General features: G+C 37.2%; 1 protein-coding gene across 14 annotated transcripts in view; it reads right to left on the minus strand.

Annotated features, from left to right (window-relative positions):
• Window positions 1–25,247, minus strand: part of ncam1.L (neural cell adhesion molecule 1 L homeolog) — a 147,427-nt gene that overhangs the window by 37,922 nt on the left and 84,258 nt on the right. For 6 of the 14 annotated variants that reach the window (XM_018224338.2, XM_018224337.2, XM_041568397.1 and 3 more), the window contains 10 exon segments: window positions 24,901–25,044; window positions 23,889–24,026; window positions 23,222–23,339; window positions 22,257–22,420; window positions 21,032–21,171; window positions 4,613–4,763; window positions 4,146–4,330; window positions 3,465–3,561; window positions 2,394–2,564; window positions 1,718–1,849 (listed from right to left, as the gene is read on the minus strand). In XM_018224338.2, coding sequence (XP_018079827.1) covers window positions 1,718–1,849; window positions 2,394–2,564; window positions 3,465–3,561; window positions 4,146–4,330; window positions 4,613–4,763; window positions 21,032–21,171; window positions 22,257–22,420; window positions 23,222–23,339; window positions 23,889–24,026; window positions 24,901–25,044 — 1,440 coding nt within the window. 14 annotated transcript variants of the gene reach the window in all.

Genomic DNA, 25,247 nt, shown 5'->3' on the forward strand with positions numbered 1-25,247 from the left:
CCACATTTGTAATTTTTTGCTTCAGTATTATGTTACTCTTTAACCACAAAATGCTGTAATGTATGACGTAAATTGATAAAACCCAATAAATCTTGTTACACAAAAAAAATAGTAGTATTAAAATGTAGGGTGGATCTAGATCAGGCTGGGTACAAATGGGTGTGGGCCTAGTGGCTTAAATTGTTCAATTTTAAGCGTTATGTTGAAAGACTGAAATTGTCAAATGACCCTTTATGTTACTAAAATTATTAAATAAAACAATTAAGAAATAAAATGAGATGAACCCCGTTTAGCATGGATCAGTGATTGCTATATGCCAGTAACCCTGTCTCAGGTAGATCATATTCTGCCAACATCACCATATTTTTAACTCCTGCTCCCTGGAGAGCTAGGTACAAGAATTCCTTGATGCATAAAGTGTCATGGAGAGAATGAGAGAGAGAAAGATTGGAAAAGAGTCACTTACGTGGCTTTGAAATATCTGTTGTATCCACAAAGGTTGCAGACAGATGGAAAGAAGAAGAAATGGTCGAAATAAAAGAGAATGCATGTGAGATGGAGCTGGTGACAGCGAAAATAAGGGATAAACTCAAATTATAAAGAATACACAAAAAGAAATGAAATGAGCATGAGAAGTATAATTTGTCCAAATGGAAATGTCTCAACTCCAAGTGCTTTCATAATATCTATGCAGGCTTTTCCACCTAAAGAAGACATAACTAAGGGAAAGGCAATAGCCTCAAAATGTTTTTGCTTGGGAATATCATGCTTTATAATACTTTAATATCACTGTCATGCCAATCAGAAACAATGTATTTTAGGCATTGGTACAAAGTGCCTCCTGTACTCACTAGTCCAGGGGTCAGCCACCTTTACTATCAAAATAGCCATTTTGCCCCCTCTTCCACTAAAGAAACATAGTCCGGAGCCGCAAAACATAACACAGTTTATAAACTTTTAAAAGTTTTTTTTTTTTTTTTAAATGTTAACTTTTTACAACAGAATCCAACAAACAAATATGCAGTGTGCATGTGTAGGCCTACTTTGAAATAAATTAAACACTGAATAGCCCTATTAAATAATAATCTGTTCAAAGGCGAGGGCTAAAGACGTCATTAAAATATGCGTCACATCCACGTCTATAGCCCTCGCACCTGCTGGAGCTGGACTCTGGAGGCTTCTCTCTTGTCTTGAGGGTGCGACCGCGGTAAGGACCATAATGAATCATCTTGCTGCGGCACGGTCTTGCCTGTCTATACAGGCCTCGCACCTGCTGGCAGCATCTTGAGTGTGCGACAGCAGTAAGCTAACGGTTAGTTTACCACGGTCGCACACTCAAGAAGCCGTCAGCAGGTGCGAGGGCTCTATAGACGATGTGACAGGCAAAGCAGCAAGACTGAGCCACAGCAAGCAGGATGAAGAGCCGCATGAGGCTCCGGAGCCAGGGGTTGCCTACTCCTGCACTAGTCTATTGCTGCAGGGTAAGTTCTAGTTGGTTGATACCTCCCCTTAATATTACAATAGGTCAACTTCAAAAGATACACTACTTAGCAAAAATGATATTACTAATAATTGAGTTGTCACATACTCATGAATGCTGATACACTTAACACAGAGGGTGAATCATGTGTGACAGAGATACAGTAGGATAACTGCTGTGCAACCAATTCTCCACCAGCACTACAAGAAAAAGTGATGGTGTCCTTTGTTTACTTACTGACTGGCTGAGTAGTGAAGTCCTGTGAAGGTGTGCTGTCTCCCAGTCCTTTGCCATTAACTGCTGACAGCTTCACCATGTATGACGTTTCTGGCTTAAGACCCGTGACTGTAATGATGCTCTCTGCACTCACTGAAAGACATTGCAAAGTGAGTATGTTATTAAAATCTTATAAATTGTGCTGTTTGTCTTAAAGGAAAGGCATAATGGGTATGTGCTATGACCCTAGACACAGAAACGGCACAAAAGCATTCACCTTAATGCTCATTCAAAAAGCACACTGCATTTAACGCTTTCACATATGAATGACACTCAAGTTTTGCGATGGAGGGGGGGGCACATTCATGCGCTTCTTAGTGCTCTTGCACTTGACTCTAGAGTCTCATATTGTTACATCTTCCTAGTGGCACCTTGAAAAATATGACTACACTATTTTAAAACAAAAAGGAAAACACACACCCTATATATTATTATTATTATTGTGTAATGTATAGTTCGTTTTTATAGTCAATTTGAACATTTTACTTTCATTCATTAATTTCAGTGAAAAACCAGTTAAATATATATATTTTTTTACAATATGTCCATATTGTAATAAAAGTTAATGCAAGGGTGAATCTCCCCTACTGTAAGTTAAAGCAACAGCTTTAGAAGATCAGTTTATTTGTCCACTTACCCTCTTTGGCATCATAATATCTGGCATGCCACTTCTCTTGTCCTACAACTCTCCATTCTGCTTTGTATTTCAATATAGGCACACCACCAGTGGCATCTGGCTCATCAAACACAATCATAACAGTGCTAGAATATGGTTCCACTTTACGAATGGCAGGTGAGGATGGGGTGTCTGGCAAAAGAAAAAACAATGTATTCCAATAAATATTAGTGGCTGAGACTAGTAGCAAACAAGGCAAGTGATTATATATAATTTCAAACTTTTTCTGCTGTTACTGACTTTCATTTAATTTACATGAGTTCTAAACAATCAATGAGGAGGTCATGGGGCACCTCTGGCACTTCTGCTGCCCCCACAACCATCACCAACACTCTGCTGGTAGTTGTGTTTTGATTGTCTTCACGATTAGCAGCAATTAGACTGCTAAGAGAAACAGTTAAGTAGGCATCTAATAAAGGTGAACGGTACTAGTTGACTGAGGGATGATGAAACTCAGAAACTGAAACCTTCTGGAATTCTGGAGATTTCTTTTATGTTCCGACTACATTTACATTTTGAAATGTCCTTAGTCTTTCTCTACAAGTAAAAACTGACAGGTCTCATTAACTTTTGGGTGCAGCACCTATCATAATTCTTGTGTGGAGTAGACAGTCAGGAGAGTTAACCATAGTCGTTGACCCTTCATCTGAAATAGAATATTTGCTGAAGAAGGAAGATTTCTGGTTTTTGTTCGAGTTGGTGGGAGCTTCCTTGCCATTTTTTCCATAACATTAAGTTAAAAAATTAAAACTCAGCTGTATACTTCAGAGCAATAGTAGCTTATAGGGCCAAAGTACCATCACATTCCATTCACATCACATAGCCAAAGTACTATCACATTCTGCAAAATTATTCCTTGTCTTTATTAAGTTGTTGTTAAAGCTTTTGAAAGTTTTGAAAGCAACGCTTCTCAGGAGGTTCTTGTTACTCAACAATAAACTCTCAATGATACGCAGTCAGTTTTCCTAAAAATATATATAATTTAATACGTTGATATTTCAGTGAACAATGCTTACATGTTGCACATCTTACCTGCTTGAACAAGTATGAACTCAGAAGACTCATGTCCAATGCTGTTAACAGCTGAACAGTTGTAGTTCCCAAAGTCATTTTCTGAATCAGGGTTTACCTGTAGTAGATATACCCCAAAAGACAGGAAAAATATTAATATGTTTATTAAATATAAAATACTTTATAATTACAAGTTGCAGAAATGGATTAGCAAATTCAGTTTCAGAAAATTGTAAGTAAACCCTTTAAAACTGAATGAATAATGGCCAGCAAAAATGCAATAATAATAACCTGCCTGTGAACATCATATTTTATTAGGTGAATCAAAATAAAAATCTATGGCAATATGGATCCAGTTACAATAATATAATATAATATAATGTGCTCCATCTGATCGAGATGAAGACATCACCAAGAATTGCAGCATGCTGCAACTGTGGACTTACACAGAAGAATGAATTATGTGAGTCTGCATATAAAATGGTTTCTTTAATAATGTTTTTTTGACCTGAAAAATGGGATATGAAAAATCATGTGACACATGAATTGATTTTAGCTTAGGGACTGGACACAGGTAGATAGAAGCAAGATAGGTCTTATATAACCTTACCTTTTTTTTTTGTTTTTTTTGTTATAATTGTATTTTTTTTTTAAATGTTAATACAGTCATGTACTGTACTGTGTATCAACGGAAAGGCATACCTCAAGACTGCTAAAAGTTGGACCATTGTATATTTTGATGTTACTGAAGTTGGAGCTTGGCAGAAGTTGCCCATCTCTGAACCAGGAAACTGCAGCGCTAGGATGGGCAAGAACATCACAAGTGATGTTAACAGGATTGCCTTCCCAAGTATAAACCACAACTGGTCCTCGGATCTTTGGGGCATCTACAAAAATAATATGTGTTAGAATGATTGGTTGTAACTTTCAGGCTAAGAAACAATGAACTGTGCATATTAAATCTTTTTGGGTAGGACATTCAAGTACCCTATGTTACATTTTTAATTATGCAGAGATTTATCAATAAAGAACTGAAGTTATAATAATCTCTACTTTCCAATCCTATATACTGTATACATGAACTACAGCAAACCTTCCACTTTTCTATAATGTATGTCTAACTAAAAAGCACATGCAACAAACACAAGCAAACATAATATAGAACTTACATTGAACTTCAAAGTACATGGCTTGCATGTCTACACCAATTGGGTTGCTAGCAACGCAGAAGTACTCCCCAGCATCAGTATACTGGATGTCCTTCAGAGTAAGAGCTGACATCCGGATGTGATCCTTGACTACTATATGTCCATCCAATGTCTGATGGAAGGAAAAAAACTTGCATCAGCACAAAAATTCATAAGTAAAACAGGTTGAATTGAGTTCCTCAGGTTCATTACTTTTACAGCCGAATATCCCAAGCTAATGTATTCTGCTTAGCTACTTATCCTTTTCTCAAAACATCTAATACATTTTAAAAACATGACTTCCAAGCCATCTTGATTTATTTGTACAAGCGTTTGCACTGAGATGAATAAAAAGAGAAAAAACACTATACAATTTTAATGTAAGCAATAACCAATAAATCTAGTGGACACCCTTTACAACATTGTTATTGCTGTTTAAATGCCTCCAGTACATAAAAGTAATACTGTTGGTAAATCCTAACCACTTGCTGCATATCACATGGAGCAACACTCGGCTTCTGTACGTCTTTGTAAATTAGAGGATGCATAAATATCACATTAATGATAACACAGTATGAGTGGAGTGCTAGAAGCCACAGAAAGGACGGCTCAGTCTTTCAAACTAAGAGTATATTCATATCAGTGAGTAGCACATCCAAGCAAACTTACAGACAATTTTTAAATGTAATTTATTCAGAATTTCACTAAATATATAGATGGCATTTACACATAATATTTTAGGTTACAATTCCAATACACTTGGTAAAATTGGCAGTCCCTCCAATAAAAGTGCAATTTAATTTGTGTGTGAGTTTGCTTAGGTGTGCTGGTCATTTGTTCAAATATGTTGAGGTTTGCCCTGTTAAAACCTGCAGTGTTGTATTGTACCAAGTTCTAACCACTACATAGTATTCAGCAAATTTAGTTCCAATCCATAATATCTTAAAGCACAGCTAAAGTAAGGCAACTAAGGGAAAGCAGTCTACTCTAAGGTTACTCTTGCAATGGTTCAGCATTGCAAAATAGGATGTCTGATCAAATGTGCAGAGATAATTACAGAATAAAATATGTCAGGAATCCTGCAAACATGGGTTAATAAAAGAATTTATTTCTTCATTGCAAAAACACATTAGGAACAAAAAAAGCCTTACTCCCACACGCTATAGTGCACTTAGCCAAGCCTATGACAGGGCTATTTCAGGAAATCCATAAAGGCTATTTGTTGCACCCGATATGTTTTTGCAATAAAGGAGCCTTTTCTATATTACTACCTGTTTGTGGGATCTGTGAGCTCCTGCCATATCATTCTGAGTATGGAATACCACCTTGAGCTGAAAGTCTGGGGTATATGTACCCCTACCTCATATTTATGCTTTTAAACTTTCAGGCCGTTACACTAAGAGATATAGTTTATACAAAGACAAATACAGATAATAATTAAAGAAAAAGGGAAAGGCTTTAACACAGGGAAGGAGAGTGATTGGTTAGGGACTAATACAAGACAAACAGACACAGCAGTATGACGTGGGGAAACCCCTTCATGTTTTTAGGTCACCCTGTTAAGTTTCAGCGGACACCCCTTTTTCAGTCAGACATATAATGCACAATATTTACTGATGTGATTCAAACATATTAACCTATACTCCAGCCAATGATACTGAAGCAGAAATGCAATTAAGTAATATCAAACATCACAAGAGGTAAGGATCTTACCTATATTCTTTTTTTAATTCAGCTGTATTACAGGTATATACTTATTATGCTAAAGCACTATATGTATTTACTTTCTTACCAAAAATACATAGACCTGAATAAGTCACCAAGTGGGGTTATAATTTCCAATACTGGGTCTCTCTTGCAGTCTTTGTCCCTATACAGGATTTACCATAATTAAAATTGTGTTTGTTAGACACAATGTTTAAATAGCTTACACTAATTGCTACCATTTCCCCCCCCCAACATATGTAGGACATAACTTTTTTTTAGCTCCAATTGTACTACTGCCCATGCACCTATCTTGAATGGGCACAAAGTATACTTTGGATTAGGGAGAAAATGGTGGCTAGTAGGGTGCCTAACTAACTGTTACCTCCTGTGTTTGGGCCTCTCCTTGTCATTTAGGGAGGAACGCCACGGGCAATTTCGACACGATCCGACGGGATGCGCAAAAACTTAGGTCGCAGCGTTGATCCGACGTGGCACGACTGTAGGATGCAGACGCTGAACCTGCATCCGAAAGTCGTGTCGCATCAGATGAACGATGCAACACCAACCAACATTTCCATTTCTTACCTTTCCGTTGCAACTGACGTGACACCGGCGGATTTTCGCAGCGTGTCAGATCGTGGCGAAATCACCCCTGGAGGTCCTAAAGTTTATTGAGTTTAATGGTTTTAATTTTTTTCCCCTTTCATTGTTGGTCTTCAACTCACTGGATACAGACCACCAGGGGAGCATGAGATCAATTAACACAGGCTTTCCTTGGCAGTGATCCTTTAAAATTACCATCTTATTACCTAACACTTCCAGTAGCTCTTGTGATCATTTGTTCATGCCTTTACAAAAAACACTTTGCAAGCCATATCTTAGATGGATATTACAGTATTACTGATAAAAATTATATTAACATTTTAATTATTTATTTGTAAATTCTGCATTTTATTTAACTTTTCTTTTAACTTTTTTTTATAAATGCATCATAGGTAGTGGACAATTTTACAGTCTCAAGGTTGAAATTTGCACTGTAGAACATTTAAATGCGTTTGTTGTGTATATTGAACTTCTGAAATATAAATCTTCTAAGCTCTACGGGTCAGGGGCCTCTTCCTCCTTAGTCTGTTTGTTTACCTTTTATGTTTACTTAAGTTGAATGAAACCTCTTTCCCCATGTCAAGACACCTCATCTTTAAAAAGAGAGTAGCCTGTCTGCTCCCGGGCATCCCTTGTGCCTGATCTGATCCTGATCTGTGCCTAATCTGGACAATGTAGGGGGAGCTGGCAGCTGTGCATTCTGTATTAAAGCACTTGCAAGTGCAGTTTTTTGTAAGTGATTAAAGTCCTTGGGAGTGTCTAACAAAATGACACACCCAGTGATTTTGGTTTTGTTCCTCTTTAAAAAAAAATGTGCAGCTGTGTGTATACAAGTACTGTAGCACTATATGAATACAGAGGGTAATATACCCTCTGCTTATAAAGATATTTTAAGTCACCGACTTTTCTACAGGTCACATGAGGTGACTACTATCATTATAAATTTAAGCAGAGGTACATTATGCATTGTAATCTACAGTTTTTGTGTGCAGTGCCTTGCATTCTAAAGATTTCTGTCTTTGCTTACATACTACTAAATGACACTTATATGTATCTATTGTATATTATGCTTTTGTCCCCCCATGCTGATTTCAGCTTCCTCCTTGTGTTTCCCTGTTGTTCCTTCTTTGGAGGTAAGTACTTTTATTTTAATTTATTTGCTTTATTCTGCTCCTTGCCTTCTGTCTGTCATGGTTGACATCATCAGTTGCTGGATAAGGGGACAAGAGGATGGGGAACAGCAGGGTCGGGGAGAGTAGGGTTGCCACCTTCTGTTATTTTGAAGGGCAAATAAACAAATAAGGAAAACCGGGCAGGATTCCCCATGATTGACACGGCGATCGGCCCCTCGCCGTTACAGCCCCGCCCCTCTGCATCACAGCAATGCCCCCTCGACGTCTAGGCCCCGCCCCCTGCCCGGACTCCACCAGGGGAGACGGTGGCAACCCTAGGAGAGAGAGAGACCAAGACTGGGAATTGAAGGTGGGAGGGGGAGCAAAACTTGAGACGGTGTGTGGAAGTGTGGGAGAGCGAGACCGAAGAGGGACTGTAAAAGCGGGAAGGGAGACCAGTGAGGAACCATGGAAGGGGAAGTCAGACAGAACTGACACAAGGAGCAAGAGCAAAACTTGAGACAGTGGGTGGCTGGGAGGGAGGGGGAGCAAGACTGGAGAGAGACAGTGCAAAGGTAAATGGAAGACCAGAGACGCATCATGTGAGGGAGAAGCCAGAAAGAGCAAACAGGCAGGGGCAGGGAGCAAGACCTGAGTAGGAAATAAAGGCGGACTATAGCTGAGAAGGATGTAAGAGCTGAGCTGGGCAGTAACACGGAAGGGAAACAAGAATGGGGGAGAGCTGCAGAGTGAGAAGCAACATCAGGAAATGTCTTCCTGGCGCGTAGGAATGTGTCATTTATAAAGATATAATTTAGAGTTTGGTCCCATAGGGAAAATGTCCAAACAGTAGATTATAAAGATATATATATATATATATATATATATAAACATCAGTTCTATAAGTTCAACCAGAGGGCAACACCAATCGTACAAACATCTAATAAACTCACAGTCTATCCATAGCCCATAGAAATAAGTTTGTATTAGCAGACATAATAAAAATTAAGGTGCTAAAAAACTATCACCAGAAAAGAAGATAAAAAGAGAGGGCCTTGAAAAATTAAATACAAAATAAAATACCATAGCAATAAATCTACACTTTTTTTTTTCTTTTTGGTTAAGGGTTCAGTAATCCTGACAACCAAGTAGCACTTTCAGTTTCTGCATGTAAGCAGAACATTAAATAAATAATGAAGGTCAGTGTAAAAGTTGCATAAAACAGGCCCATCTAAAACATATTAATATACCGCACACCTACTAAAATAAAGCAATGTACTTTAAAAAAAACTAAATACAATTTTGGCACAAAGTACTTGTTAAATTAAATTAAATAGTGCTTCAAGGAAAGTAACTTTTTCCAGTCACTATTTTTCTGCTTGCCTGAAGTTAATTAATTGGAAATAATATGGCTTATACAGGTACATGCTGGCACTGTGTCATAAACAGTATTGGCAGAATACACCTATACTACAGAACTTTAAAGGGAATGATGCAAATGCCAAAGTTGTAGAAGAACTTTTTCAAATGAAGTAATGTAGCACAAATGAACCATTTTCATTTGAATAAAGTTAGCCATTACCCTAAATAACCTCAGGGGATTCTGAATCAATCACCATTGCTATAGAATGAATAACGTGATGGTGATTTATGGTAGTTACAACTGTGGCACCTTGAATGTGCTTTGGAAATATTATAAGAAGTGGCTAAGTTAAATAACCACACTCACATTCAACTACAGATCTTGATCGGTAAGAAGTTATCTGCACTTTATAAACATATTTATAAAGAAGAGATGGGGAGGGTTTCATCATATAACTAAAGTTTAATTTTACCGCCCAAATTCTTAGGATTTGGAAATTATAATAATCACAGTATCCATTTATGTTGCTTTAGTAATCTCTGGTCATTATTGAAATGAAAATAATTAAGACTGAGTAGTTATACTGAAGCATTAGATATGAATAGCACATGAAAGTTTGGTGGAAAGATGAAATGTTACTGTTTTGCAAAGAGCTGACTTACTGCAAAAGTAGAAGAAAACAATTTAAAAAAAAAACAAGCTGGGTTGGTGCAGTTTCAAGAATAAAAAATGCATTAAAAAACTCTACTTCTGAGATTCAGCCTATAAAAAGTAATTCAATTATGCAATATAATTGTTTTGGACCCCATGGAATACTACTGGAGACTTTCTTTAATTTGCATAGTGTCAATTGATCTTGAAGACCACTTTAAGTATTAAGCCTCAAAGAGAATGTTATCCTTTTGTTTGTTCTATCTTTCCTTGAAAGTATGTTCACAGTATTCATTGCATCAATAAGTATCTTTAACAACTGCAAAGCTGGCACAAAGGCCCAAGGAAGATCACTCCTACACATTGCTTTACAAACCGGTTAATGCAATTTCCTGACTAGAATTGGCCATTTCAAGAATCATACACACTCTATCTAGTATTATTGATTCCCATCCTACTTTACAACCCTAGTACTCTCATGCTCAAAACATCTGATTGTGGCATAACTATAGCTGTGCCCAGGAGAATAACTATTAAGGAAGCAGACTCTACAGTACTGGGACAGACCACTGGGTCTGCTGCACAGAAATTCCCAGTCTTCAGCCACTTTATAACTGTAAAATTTGTGCGCCCACAGTGGACATATGTGAGAGGGTGAGGGGGTTTGTTTTTTTTTGCAGGGGGCCTGTTGACTACTAGTTACACCACTGGCCTGGCAGACATGGTTCTTGCACTCTGGAACACAATGTAAAGAGGGTGTCAAGCGGGTAAAAAATTACTTCTCCACCAACAACTTCTCCAGTCATGCCCTCCCTTAAACCAAGCAAGATTACTATATCACAGAAATGAAAAATAATAATCCAATACATTAGACAACATTGTACAATCTCTCTGGGAGGCTTCATCGATCATCCAAGACATCCATCTTCTCTACACTATAAGAATACAACTGATAGCATGCTTAGTTGATTTACTAAACTGGGGGTCATTTTTGACTTTGCTCCTTTCCCTTAATTTAATTATATTAATACCTATCTATTACTAACGAACCCTCCCAATACCCAACTTTCTCACTTTCCATATTAAACTTGGATGTAAGAATGCTCCTACTTTCCCCTAAGAAAAACCCCACATCTTTGCTGTAAAAATCTTTATTGTGTCTCCTTGTTGTGCAAAGGAAGCTAGGAACTGTACACATTGCCAAATACTGTCCGGTTTGGCCAAAATGTGTCCAATTGACCACTGTACGTGACCAGCTTAAAACAAGCAACATAAAACAGTTTTTTTTTACCAGAGATACTAGTTTCATTAGTAAGTTGGTATAGATGAACAGACTAACTTATAAAACCTTAATAATATTACCAAGGGTTTTAGATTTAACAGTTTATAAATTACAGCACATTAAATAGAATGTTAAATCCGAAAATAATTGTCTAAGATTCAAAGGGGGCTCTGCGCAAAATAGTGTTGGGCTTCTAAAAGCAGCAGGTATCCAATTTGATATATGACTATTCTGACTGGGGGAGAACAATGAACTTCTGAGAATCCTTTAGGATTTGATATCTGTTTAATCAGCCTTTGGATTCATACATGAGGAATTCTGCATGTTCTACAACATAGGTTTTTTAACTCATACAAACACATATAACGTGGTATAAATTGTACATAGTTACACAAAAAATAATATCCTAATAGACTGGATTAGCCGAGTGCTAGTCTTTAATGTATATATTAACTAAACCCATTGTGTGTTTTATACAATTGGATGTAATAATCTTAGGATCTGTACGATAAGACTGTCACATTTTCTTGAACATACTATACCAACCAAGCTTGTTTGGGGTATTACTAGACAAATATCATCTACACCACTATCTCTCTACTGCTATGAAGGTAGGTTAGGCATTGTGGTACTGCCACACTAAAGTTAGATATTTCTTTTCTCTCGCTCAATATTGCATTTAACAACTAGTTGATTTTATACCTCTTGTTTCAGTGGCCGTGTCCACGAAGCCTGAAAAACAGATATAGAAACACAACAAACACAGAAGCAATAAAACAAATTTATAGTTATTAAATGTGGCGAGTTATGTATCAATCTGCATTCCTTGAATTGCATGCGGTTAGATGGATGGGATCGGTTACTGGACCAACAGGTTTTATCAGCATGGCAACCTGGATAATACTGCATAAATTCTGAAGCCGTTTATTGCTTGAAAAAAGCTTGTGATTAAAGCAGCATTACTTTGCAGAATATAAACAGTTCTGCTTATAGGCAAAAGGGTGTTTGAGTGAAAGCTCCTGCTTCTATTAAATAATGTTGGTGGCAAATCATTTCAGATTTTTGAATTTTTAAGCAGAACAGTAATTTAGGTAAGTCACAGTATATTTATACTTATTAACTATATAGTCAACTTACCACAACCAAGCTTTTATTTCATGATATTTATTCCCTCAAATTCAAGGGCAATAAATTTACAGGCCACCAGTGTTACAGTAGTGCTGCTTCATTGCTTTTTTAACCATTGGCTTCTTAATTATCCTGGAACATTGTCACTTTCACAGGAAAAGCGAATCAACCACAGCTATGTATGTATTTATAATTGGTGACATGCACAGAAGTGGTTATAACAGTATGTCATGCTCACAGACTGATTTCATGTGAACAATCATGCCATTCCACATTACCATTTAAATAATTAATTGTGGTTCCTACCAACGTAAATTAATGAAACTACGAGCCAATTGTCTCTAAACTGCAACCATTCAACTCTTTGCAAAGCTACAGCTCCCTCAATTCAAGCTGGAGCACCAAAGGTTGGACATCAACATAGTTTATTAAGCATGGTGGATGGCTATTAGAATTTTAGCCAATATTGTCCTTGTTGCAAATACATTTTTACATACATTTTTCTTATTTAAACATTTTAAAAGTTGTAGAGCTACTGTAATGTGGACGACAGCTGGCGAAAATGACTGTGAACATTTGTGCTATGACATGCCATTGGATACTTGTGGATTCAAAGATAAATTCACCAAAGATATAGTGATGTATGGCTAGTGTATATTGGCTCTCTCTTTTTACTCTCTCCAACTCAATTCAGACTTGCCATTATTAGTAGTGCTCACCCTTCCAGTCCTTGAGTAATGGCACATGTTACACTGCTCTTAATGCTATTACTATTTTAACACAGGATCACTGCTTTCTGGAGGGACAAGGAATGTTTATATCTCGAAATTATTCTCTCAGCTGGCCAATGGCAGTTGTCATAACCAAAAGTCAATGTACTGTCAGCTCCCTGTCAGATTCTGACCAACGGCTAGTAAGGATGCAGTTAGCAGTGAACGTGACAGCTGGGCAGAACTTTTTCTGATAAAATATTACATTGGTTCAAGGGTAAATAATTCTGTAGTTCACAACATGTTATTGTGGTATATACCTTATGTTTTAAAATGGTGGCCACCAACACAAGCCAATGACATAGACTGTTTTCTGTAAATCTACAGGGACAAAGGTTGATCAGTCTGATGAACAAGTGGATCTGTGAGACACGCACTTTACTGATCTTCCCTCTGCTGCTCCAGAAATTGTTCACTACTACTGTGTTGAACTGGTTTGGGAACCTACTTTTTCTGCAATAAGATATAGTCAGACTCCAGAGAGAATTGATACAAATCCATTACTGTATTTATCAAAAAATTATACTTCTCATTGTTATAGCTGAAGTTTGCCCTAAGAAATGAAGCCCTAATATAATGCAATTCAATTAATGTGGTTCTATTTCCTATTGTCAGTTGATCATCCTTGCTAACCAGATGGTAAGTTTTCCAAAGGGAGCTTTAAAAATGGCTTGAAGAAAGGGTTATTTGCAGTGTTGTCTGCATCCATGTTCTTCTCCCTTGTAGGTGAATTCATAGAGCTGGTACCTCCTAAGTTAGGCAAACTACTGTACAACAAGATGGAACAGTCACATTAAAGACAATACAACACATGCATTACAGGTGGACATGTCTAATGGAACAGGCACTCACACATGGTACGCAACAAGACGAGGCAAACAAGGAAAGGACAATCTAAATGCAGTGTTACACCTGGCAAAAAAACATATCTACTTCAAAAACCTTTGTAAATGTCCAGTGTAAGTATCTTGACTGAATACTGCAAGTATTTTAAATACGAGTTCCCTGACCATTATAGACAAAGCCCAAACTCTGCATAATGTATTTTGCTTTATAGCTAAAGCCATTTCCAGCTCGCTTTGATACAAACTGCATAGTCTATAATATCATAGATGCCTACATACACACATAGGGGCAAGTTTACTAAGCTCGAATGAAGAATTCAAATGAAAAAAAAAATAGAATTTTGAATTTTTTTGGTATATCGACCATCAAATTGGTCAAATTCGATCAAATCGAATGATTTGAACAATTTGAAGTAAAAATCGTTCGACTATTCAACCATTCGATAATCAAAGTACTGTCTCTTTAAAAAATACTTTGACTTCATACTTCGCCACTTCAAACCTACCAAGCTGTAATGTTATCCTATGGGGACCTTCCCCAGCACTTTTTTGATCAAAACTTTTTTTGATCGAATAAAAATCCTTCGATCGATCGCTTAAAATCTTTCGATCTACGTATTTGCGCTAAATCCTTCGAATTCGATATTCGAATGATTTAACTTCGAGGGTCGAATTTGAGGGTTTTTTAACCCTCGAAATTTGACCCTTGATAAATCTGCCCCATACTGACATTTACCAATTTAATTTAATTGGACCAGTTTGATTCTTCAGCTGAACTTGAAGTTAAGCAAATGGCTGAACATTCTCTGTAACGCTCTGAATAGAAACAATATAAAATATAATAAATAAGGTTAATTTTTGTCAAACTGGAGGCCCAAAGATGAATTTGGTCCTTACAGTTTTATGCTCCCCAGCTTGCCCACGAACATCATCATTTCATCAGTTTATCATATTATAGGCTCCCTATACTAAAAGAACTGCACCATATCATAGTCACCATGTTACAAACCATGATCAAAAATGTTCCATGGTCAACAGTGTAACAATGATGCCTCAAGTTAATCATTAGGTATCTACAGTGAGTTTAATTTTGTCTAAGAGCCAAAATGAGGCTTCTGATTTTGCAGAGCTGTAGAAGGTTGAAACAATGAATATGCATAATGGTTTTAAGAAGCATTATGGCTATTATTTTACTGAAAATAAGTTCATTTATGGACCCCCCATTTATTTTCTGTAAAAAAAGTAGGAAATGGAGAAAATAGATGCAAATATGCATTTTCACTGTTATCCATCAGCTCCTTATCAGTATAAAATGCCATGCTATATAGCTCCCATTAGAAGTCCTATAAAAGGAGTGGGTTCCGGCCAATGTCACATGCAGGGATTTTTAGCTGGAGTGTTTTAGCTAGCATATTTCAGCTTACTGAAAAGTGCCTGTTGCTGTCTTTTGTGACTCCAATTAACATGAATGGGAAATACATGAAACTGCCGGTGTGAGCACTTTTCAGCTCAAAAACGCTCACTAAAGCATTTTGGAGTAGACAGACTTTACACAATCAATTCCACTCATTTTCCAATTTAAAAGAAAGGTATAATTTCTGGGGGGTGCCAAATCTTAGGCACCCCCCCCCCCCCCCAGTGATTATAACAGCTTATCTGATACCCTGGCATCTGTTCCTGTTCACTTAAAGTTGCACCAGCCTGGGGTCATTTTTTAGACGCTTATTTTTCACAACCTTCTTCCGCTTCTTTCATCTTCTATTTGGGCCCAAACAGGCAACCACACAGTAGGGTAAATTTAAGTTCCGTTTTTCACTGAACTGTGCTTGTGCCTATCTGAAACAAAGAGGAGATGGAAGTAGAAGCAGAAGAAGATGGCAATGATGAGCTTCTACAGGAATACCGCAGTGATGGTTAGGAGTACTTTACAGCCAGCTGAAATACACTTGGCAAAAAGCAAATATATGCCTCTGACCTTGGGGTTCAGTCAAATTTCGCAATGATCAGTGACTTTACAGGCTTTTAGCATTTGCATAAAACCAGTGGCTTTACCATTGTTTATTATTTTTAAGCAACTAGGCAATTTATAAACAATGGTACAATACTAAAATGGGCATTGCTTTAAATACACTAGTATTTTCTGAATTATTTCATTTAAGAACTACAACAAAACAAAACCAAAAAAATAAATAAAAATAAAATAAATAAAAATAAACATAGTAATATATATGTTGATATATAGTTATATCAACTTTAAGCAACAGTTATGTTTAGAGCTTAAAGGAATTGTACAGTGTAAAAATAAAAACTGGGTAAATAGATAGGCTGTGCAAAATAAAAAATGTTTCTAATATAATTAGTTAGGCAAAAATGTAATGTATAAAGGCTGGAGTGATTTTATATATAACATGTCAGTCAGAACTCTACTTCCTGCTTTTCAGCTCTCTTGGTTTACACTGACTGGTTACCCTGGTTACCAGACAGTAACCAATCAGAGACTTGAGGGGGACGGCACATGGGTCATATCTGTTGCTTTTGAATCTGAGCAGAATGCTGAGGATCAATTACAAACTCACTGAACAGAAATGCACCATGTGGCCCCCCTTCAAGTCGCTGACTAACTCAGAGTTATAGAACTGAAAAGCAGACTCCAGCCTTTATATATTAAATTTTTGGCTAACTAACTATATTAGAAACATGTTTTATTTTGCACAGCCTATCTATTTACCTATTTTTTATTTTCACACTGAACTGTTCCTTTAAGACTGTAACAAGGCTTCTTTCACGCTCATAATTCACATAACTTTCCTTTAAGGTTTTAAAATATACATTTTACACCCAATGACAGAATTTTACGTAAAACTGCTCACCTAAATAGGGCAAATCTCTGTTCATAGCAGAGATTTGTCACTTTCCCAGAATTTAAGCATACTAAATGGAAGTAAACTGCCTACTTTTAATTCTCCAACATATTTCTGGCACAAAAACCATTTTATGTGGATCCGTGTGGAAGGATAATTATTATGTAACAGTGAGCGGCAGAAGCAAGACATAAAGGCAGGTAACTGAAGCAAAATTATGCAAAATGTTGCCTTTGGGTATCAGGGTTTTCTTTAAAATCATCACAATAATTAAATGTAGGTGTAGTATGAACATTAAATAATGCTTGTATAATTCTGAAGATCTACAGTAACAAAAATGTTATAGATGACAACCAGACTTTTTTCTTCCATAGTTGTTCTAGTACTCAAAACACTACAACACTATAGGACAAATATACAATGTAAAAACGTGTAAAACCAAACACAAAATGTATTATTTTCTTTCTTAAAATTTGGCATGTAAATGCCAAGAATTGACTTAAACAACTTCTTATAATAGTTGATGGGCTTATGGTAGAGAAGAGCTATCCTTTAATTTAAAATGCTCATTTGTGCCTTGGGCTTGAGTTTCCCTTATGGAGAAGACAGTTGAGACAATTTCTGATTTTCTTTTTTGAAGGTAGAAATAAAGAGCAATGTATTAATATTGTAGTTGTCTCGAAAATGAATAGCCTTACGTTCACACTCAAACACTTGAAAACTAAGTAATGCTAATATGAAAACGTGAAAATAACAAAACAACGTTAAAAAAAATATAATCTGCTTTAACTACAGAAATCCATAGAATATTACGAAAATGGTCATTACTCTTAAACTGGGGAAATGCTAATATTTTGAAAACATGCACTGACCTTAACTATGCCATTTCAAACTGTTGCTAGCCAACAATCTGATTCCCTGACATGTCTAAGTTAATTCCTTAAGGACAAACCTCAAGAAACACCAGAGCGCATGCGCCTAGGAAAAACACTGCAATCATGTATGCAAAGGTCTTTTAAATCTGTTTAATGTCATCAGCTCCTAAAAATATATTAAATAGACTGCAGATGGACAATAAACAGAGTTTATGTGGCCATACATGGATTCATCCTGTATTAGATCTGGCTATTTATTCAGGCCAACAATTGGAACAGCAGGAAGTGGAGAGAGATGATCTGTGGATGCACCATGTGCTGGCCAACATAGTGCATCAACAGATGAGATTTGCAAACTGGCCCAATCGATAACCTGATGATACCCATTATACCTAGATACGAGTCAGGATTGTATGGGAAGCATACATGTACATGAAAATGTTATTAGTACATGTACGGCCAGTTTAATACATGATGGGTGGCAGCAGGAAAGTATAGGTGGTGGTTGCACAAATGTAGCAAGCTGCATTGATGCCTATCTACTGCAAGTAGTCAGAAAGCAATGGGGTGTGCCAAAAACATTTTCTGCACATGTGATGTACATTGTTCTGTCTATGTTTATCCAAAGCCTTGAGGATACTCGGTGCCATCACACTAACTGCAACATTTACAATATAAAAATGTTTTCATCTTTCCCCCTTTGCACTCCCAAAATGAATTAAACTGATCCCATTACAACAAAAGTGAAAAGGCCTAGTCTATGTTTCCATAGCTCTTCAGGAAATATAACTGCGCTACCATGTCATGATTTTCTGATCACCATGCCTGTTCCCAAAAATACCAACAATGAGCCACGGCTTGCATAACATTTCTAAATGTACAATACAGAAATCATTTATTTTTCCATATTAAAGTCCAGAATATTTAAAAGTAAAAGCGAAACACAGGAGACTGTTAAATCAGAAAACAGAGACAATAACTCAAGCAGAACACAGAGCAACAAGCGCTGTATACAGCAGGCTGCAACAGCGGTCTGCCCCACAATAACACCCGAGCCTACAATTTGCTCTGGTGCACAATGCCAGACAGAAGAGGTGAGAGTTTCAAAAATAGTCAGCAGTTTTGCAGAGCTACATGAAATCTTCTATTTTGTTTCAATCATTTGTTTTTACACTGAACCAAGGAAGCTCAATGGATAATGTCTATCCTTGAGAAATGTCTATTTGCCAATAAGGTCAGACTAAGTTACTGTAGATATGAAATGTATTTTTACAGTTATCATATTTACATTGTTCGCCCCTCTAAGAAGCAGAATTGTCTTATCTAAAATTGCATCTATTATCTTGTCTGAAATGTAGAAAGCACGAAATATAATATCATTTAAAAAGGAATAATTGATCTTTGCATTCGTTTGACATACAACTGTAATTTGAAATATTGTAGCTTTTCGGCTTCTAATAGATTATCATAACGTGCCAGAAAATGATAGGGAATAATTTGATGCTTTGCTGTTGGCAAAACTGGTGATTATTTTTGCCTTTGTCACAGTGACATTCCATCCGCACACAATCGCCGTGGTGCTTTAAATCATACTTACATTTGTTAATGTCCTACTCATAGGAACCCATTATGATTTCTAATATTAAGATCCAGCTATGATGTCACTGCTGGTTGTCCTTTAGTTGTTAGATGGTTCAGTGTGTAGTGCTGCTTATTGTACAGCCACTGCTCAGTGCAACAAGAACACTGCAGGATGCCTCATTACCCAATGTTAGCAAAACCACCATCATATCTAAACATGCTCATACCCTGAAAAACTTTATGATTTAGCCTATTTCTGCAGTATAAATGATTAGAAAGTCTGTACTACAAAGCTTCACAATCATATAGGATATACAAAACACATAGTGCTCAATTTCTCACTGGAGTGGAGGAATGGAGTGCAATGTAATGGATAGCTTACTATTAGATGGGTTACATATTAAATGGACACTATAATTTGGAACACACAACTTTAATAACAATAACAGCTTTTTAAATGTATACTGTATGTGCATTTACTTTTTGTTAAATGAAAGCCAAAATCTGTACTAAAGTGTAAGGGGCAAATTCACTAAGCGCCGAAGCGCCGAACGCTAGCGTTTGTCATTTTCGTTACTTCACAAATTCACTAACGAACGCTGGCGTAGTTTCGCTAGTGTTACTTTGCACCCTTACACCTGGCGAAGTTTTGCTACGCAAATTCACTAACGCGCGCAGTCTACTGAACGCTACCTTTTACGCTAGACTTCCTTCGCCACCTCAGACCTGGCGAAGCGCAATAGAGTAGATAGGGATTGTTTCAAAAAAAGTCAAAAATTTTTCTAAGTCCCAAAAAACGCTGGCGTGTTTTCTACTTATGGGTGATAGGCTGAAAAAGATCGAAAACATTTTTGGGGCTCCCCTCCTTCCCCCCTACATTTCCTGACTCATGGCAACTTACCTAGACAGTGGGCACATGTGTAGGGCAAAATAAAATTTCTATTTTCTGATTTGAAGGTTTTCTTGGCATTTGTAGTGCTGATACGTATTCCTCCATTGAAATTTGAATTTGGCGCCGTATGCTAGCGTAACTTCGCTTTACATAGCGAATCAACGCTAGCGCAACTTCGCAACCTTACGCTACCCCTGAGCGCAACTTTGGATTTTAGTGAATTTGCGAAGCGCTGGCGAAACAACGCCTGGCAAAGTGTGGTGAAGCGCGGCGAAGTTACGCCTGGCGCAACTACGAATCTTAGTGAATTTGCCCCTAAGTGTCTCTGAGCACAACATGAAAGTGTCTTTGATTATATTATTATAATATGTTTAAGGGATAGTTTCTTTTCTTATTTTTCTGACTCAGCCTATAACATAAGCAGGCCAAATCCCTACGTAGGAATTAGCCTCCTCTCCTGCCTGCACCTGGAACCATTGTGTTGGCTAATTCTGAAGTCTGAATACTAAATCTTGTGTTTCTTTGCCCAGGAATCCACGGATGCCTCACGTCTTGTATTAAGTATCAGAGGCAAAGGCAGCTAAGGTAAAAGTGTGATCTGTTTCGTTGCAGTCAGACAAGCACACACCAGCAGCTGATTTGCTAACAATGGGCTGAAGCTCCTGTGGCAAACCTTTCAGTGACATCTTTAACCTGTGTGCAGCAACAGAGACCTGACTTGTCAGTATTACCTTTTCCTCACTGCTGATATTGCGATGGGCTGTTCTCCAGGTGATACTAGGAATGGGATCCCCAGATGCCTCACATGTCAGAGTGATCTCATCTAATTCCACAGCAGTTTTGTTCTCCACATAGGTGATTTTTGGTTTAGCTGTAATAAAGCATTTAAAAAGAATTCATTAAAATGTGGATAAAAGAAAAAACATCAGTTACAAAATATATTTGCTGATCATTCAGAAATGTCATAGCCCTTGGGATGTTCTTCTGCTCCTTATCATAGTAGTTCTAATTCATCTGATTGCCCTGTTGTCAACTCCAACTCCCAGCATCCTCAGCTGGTTCTACCAAGCTGTCTTGAAGATGCCTGAAGTGCCAGTTCTTAAGATGTTTAAGCGTTTGACTATGTAAAATATCTAGAAAAAAAAGGAGCACCGCCTGTACAGTATGTATTTATGCATCGGTCTCAGATGTACATTGTAAAAATGTACAGGTATTATTAGATCAGGGATGTCCAAAAGGTAGATCGGCATCTATCAGTAGACCTTTAGCTGGTCATCAGTAGATCTCAAGACAGATGTCAATAAACAGCTTGTTTAAATCACCCTCCTGTTTCATGCTTTTCATTCAGATATGTATGTTAAGGTTATATAAAAAATGGATGTTTAAACATAACAATATACATTTTCTCATAAATCAGTATTTAGGTAATGTTTTCTATGGAAGAGAATGCTAACAATGCTTTTATGGATGTAGACCATAATGGGACAACATCACTAAAAGTAGACCCTGCATCAGTAAATGTTGGGCACTCCTGTATTAGATCTAGTATCCAAAAAACATTACTTATAAAGCTTCAAATACAGAAATACCATTCTCCGTAGAGAGAAGCTGCATGAATCCATATCCATAGTGACAAAACAATCCTATTGTTTTTTCTTCTTTTTAAAGTTTAAGTGTTTTGAGTAACAATAAGGAATGGTGCTCCAAATTACAGAGGGACCCCTTTTCTATAAAACACCAGTTACCAAGCATTCTTGATAACACATCCCATATCTTTAATACCTCAGGCCAAGGGCACACTGAGGATAAGTGGAAAAGGCTAGAGAATATATTACATTAAACACAAGGACTTGATTAAAATGCTGCCATGCTAGTCCAAAGAATCTTTTCACATTGGCCATTACTTGTACTATAATCATAAACAAGCAGACAAAGCTAATCTCTGCAATGTTGTACCATAAACTTTTAGAAGTACGATGGCTTCAGCCTCGCCAGCCTGGTTGTTGGCAATACAGGAATATTCTGCTTCATCCTCCTTCTCCACGCGATAGATTGTCATTTCTGATTTATCTTCATTAAAGCTGATTTTTTCTTCTCCATCCTCAATTGGTTCACCTTTTCTGTAGCCAAAAATAGATATATTTACCCACACAAAAGTGATAGAAAAATAATGTCTATACACCAGAATGCTGTTGCATGGGCTCAGGCCCAGACTCGCAATCTGTGTGTTCTGGCAAATGGCTGGAGGGGCTGCTATAAGATGCCATAGACAATCACTATTTAGTGAGTTGGTTGGAGGCTGTTCGGGCCTCTGTGTACTTGAATTTCCAGGGTCAATTTTGAATCCCAGTCCAGGCCTGACTGGGCTAGGTCAGTAAGAGTTTTGGCACTGTGACCTGGAAATAAGGGGCAATTGATAACAAACTATGCAAATATTTGCACAGAAGAACAGAAAAAAAACACAAAAATGTAGGGCATCAACTATATAAATATGCATCTGCATTTGTAAATCTTGTATTTGCCATTTGTTGGTGTCGATGTGAGTGTAGAAGATGTAAATGAACAGTGCACTTGTGATTTTTTTTGGTACCCTAAAATGTAGAACTGCAGAGTTTAAGCACTGCCCTTTATACAGTACATATCATCATAAAATATTTTTTTCGATAGATTCATAGATGATAGATACTAATTTACTAGATTTTAAGGGTTATATAAAAAAAGGTCACTACATTTGCCCTAGCAGCCAATCAGCAGGTAAAATTTACTCGTTTGAAAGCAAACATAGTATTGATTTCTATGGGTTACTGCTACTGGGCAAACTTAGTGCCTTTTATTACATATGAGGATCAACCTGTTAAAGTTGTGCCATCAGCATAACTTAGTGCTGAAACATCCCAAATGACATAGACCAGTGATCTTACTTTAGCCAGCTAATTTCAGGATCTGGGAATCCATCTGCATCACAGCTCAAGACAACGGATTCATCCATATTTGCAGTGGCATTCACTCTTATCTGCCGAGCCTGAATTAGTGGAGGAACTATGGGGAGAAAGGGAGAAAGAGACCTTAAAAAAAAGTTATTTTTCCAAATGTTTTCATTTCCACAACTTTTACAGGAAACTACTGTGTTTAACATTTCCTATCAGTGTAATATTTTTTATCACTAACAAAACATTTTGCTCCCTCAAGTCTGTACATAAACACTTTTCAGAATTAGTCTCTGAACACATTCTAGAAGTTGTGATAGAATTAGTAAGGCTGTAGTTACATAAAGCATAGCTGTCCAGCCCAGCTCTATTAGTTTCATCCATTGACACATGCAGTAAATGTTTTCAGAGGCCTCAGTTGGACTGGAAGAAGGAAGACAGTCAGAATATGGCCTATATTATTCTCTGGTGAGTGTCTTTAGTGATACAACACCACTGAATAAAACTACAGATACTGTATACTGCTGAACGGATACTGAGACTGGGTAGTACATTTAACTCTATATATTCTCTACTCTTCTATCGTTGATGACGTTGCTTTATTAAGAAAGATTGTTTTGTTGTGCATTAGTTATCTTTGTTGTTTTCTTTTATATCTCACCATTTACTATAACCTGGATGTCCTTATAGTTGATCTCTCCACGTGCCAATATTCGCCCTTCGCAGCGATAATTTCCTTCATCTGTTTTCTTAATTCCCCTGATTTGCAGGTAATTGTTGGCCAAGACAACAAACCGGACTGTGAACAGAAAGTAAAGTTGCAGCTGATGGATTGAAAAAAAAGTGGAAGCAGGAAAGATAGAAGAGCCAATACTTTTTCTTGAGAAGGAAGGGCTGGCACAAGCACAGGACATGGGAGTACAATTACACGTGTCTCAATTGCATGTATTCCATGTAGTACAGCACAAAATGGAAAGGGAGATCTTTATTTACCTTTCACAAAGGAACAGAGCTCCCTTGCGCCCATGCAATAAAGGAGGAACCAGTATCAGACTAGGATGCTAGGGGCCCACTAGAAAACCTTAGGCTGAAGGTCCACTTTCCAAACTATTATACCTCCTCTCCTCAATCAACCTCTTTATTCTCCTAGTCTCTTTTCTCTACATACTATATTACATTATTTGCTCCCATGAGAAATAGTGAATGACCATGAAAAAAGGCCAAATGGTTAGAAGCACTGGTATCCCGGTGGGCCAGTCCAAATCTGGGAAGAACAACTGGCAAATTGGCCAGATGAATGCAAGTATGCATCAGCTGCAGCAGAGGCTAGTGAAAATTATATAAACTTATATAATTTGTCTGTTTCAAATTGCAGTCCAGAAGTGCTTAAAGGGGACGTTCACCAGATTGCTGAAATTACAAACTGGAGTGCTGCTGAATAAGAAGCTAAATAACTCAAAATACACAAATAATAAAAAATGAAAACCAACTGCAAATTTTCTCAGAATATCATTCTCTTCATCATACTAAAAGTTAATTTAAAGGTTAACAACACCTTTAAAGAATGGCAAATTCACATGCTCTTAATGTATAAACCATTTTAATGATACACATATTAAGTTCCACACTATTTTTCACTATAATCAGACACTGCTGTTGACCCTCATCCTTACCATCTTTTTTGAAAATAACATCTTTGCCTTTATGTCGCCAAGTGATGATTGAAGGAATGGAGCTTGAGACATCACAAATAATGACTGCATCTTCTCCCTCTGTAAACTCCTGAGGGGTAGGGGCATATTTAAAGGTCAATTTCTCTGAAAATTAAAAAAAAAGTGGGGATAACTTAGTAGCATACAATAAGGACATTTTCCATTACAATACTAACTCAGAGAAGCAGGCCAATCCCCCTGCCCCAAGTGTGCCCCACTGCTATGCTAAAGCTATGCAGATTTTGAAACAAAATGGCACATTACATAGTTGTGTTGGCTATAGCTTTACAAAGCTTCATTAATGGCAA

Source organism: Xenopus laevis, chromosome 7L (genome assembly GCF_017654675.1).
Source record: "Xenopus laevis strain J_2021 chromosome 7L, Xenopus_laevis_v10.1, whole genome shotgun sequence".
Lineage (NCBI taxonomy): Eukaryota > Metazoa > Chordata > Amphibia > Anura > Pipidae > Xenopus > Xenopus laevis.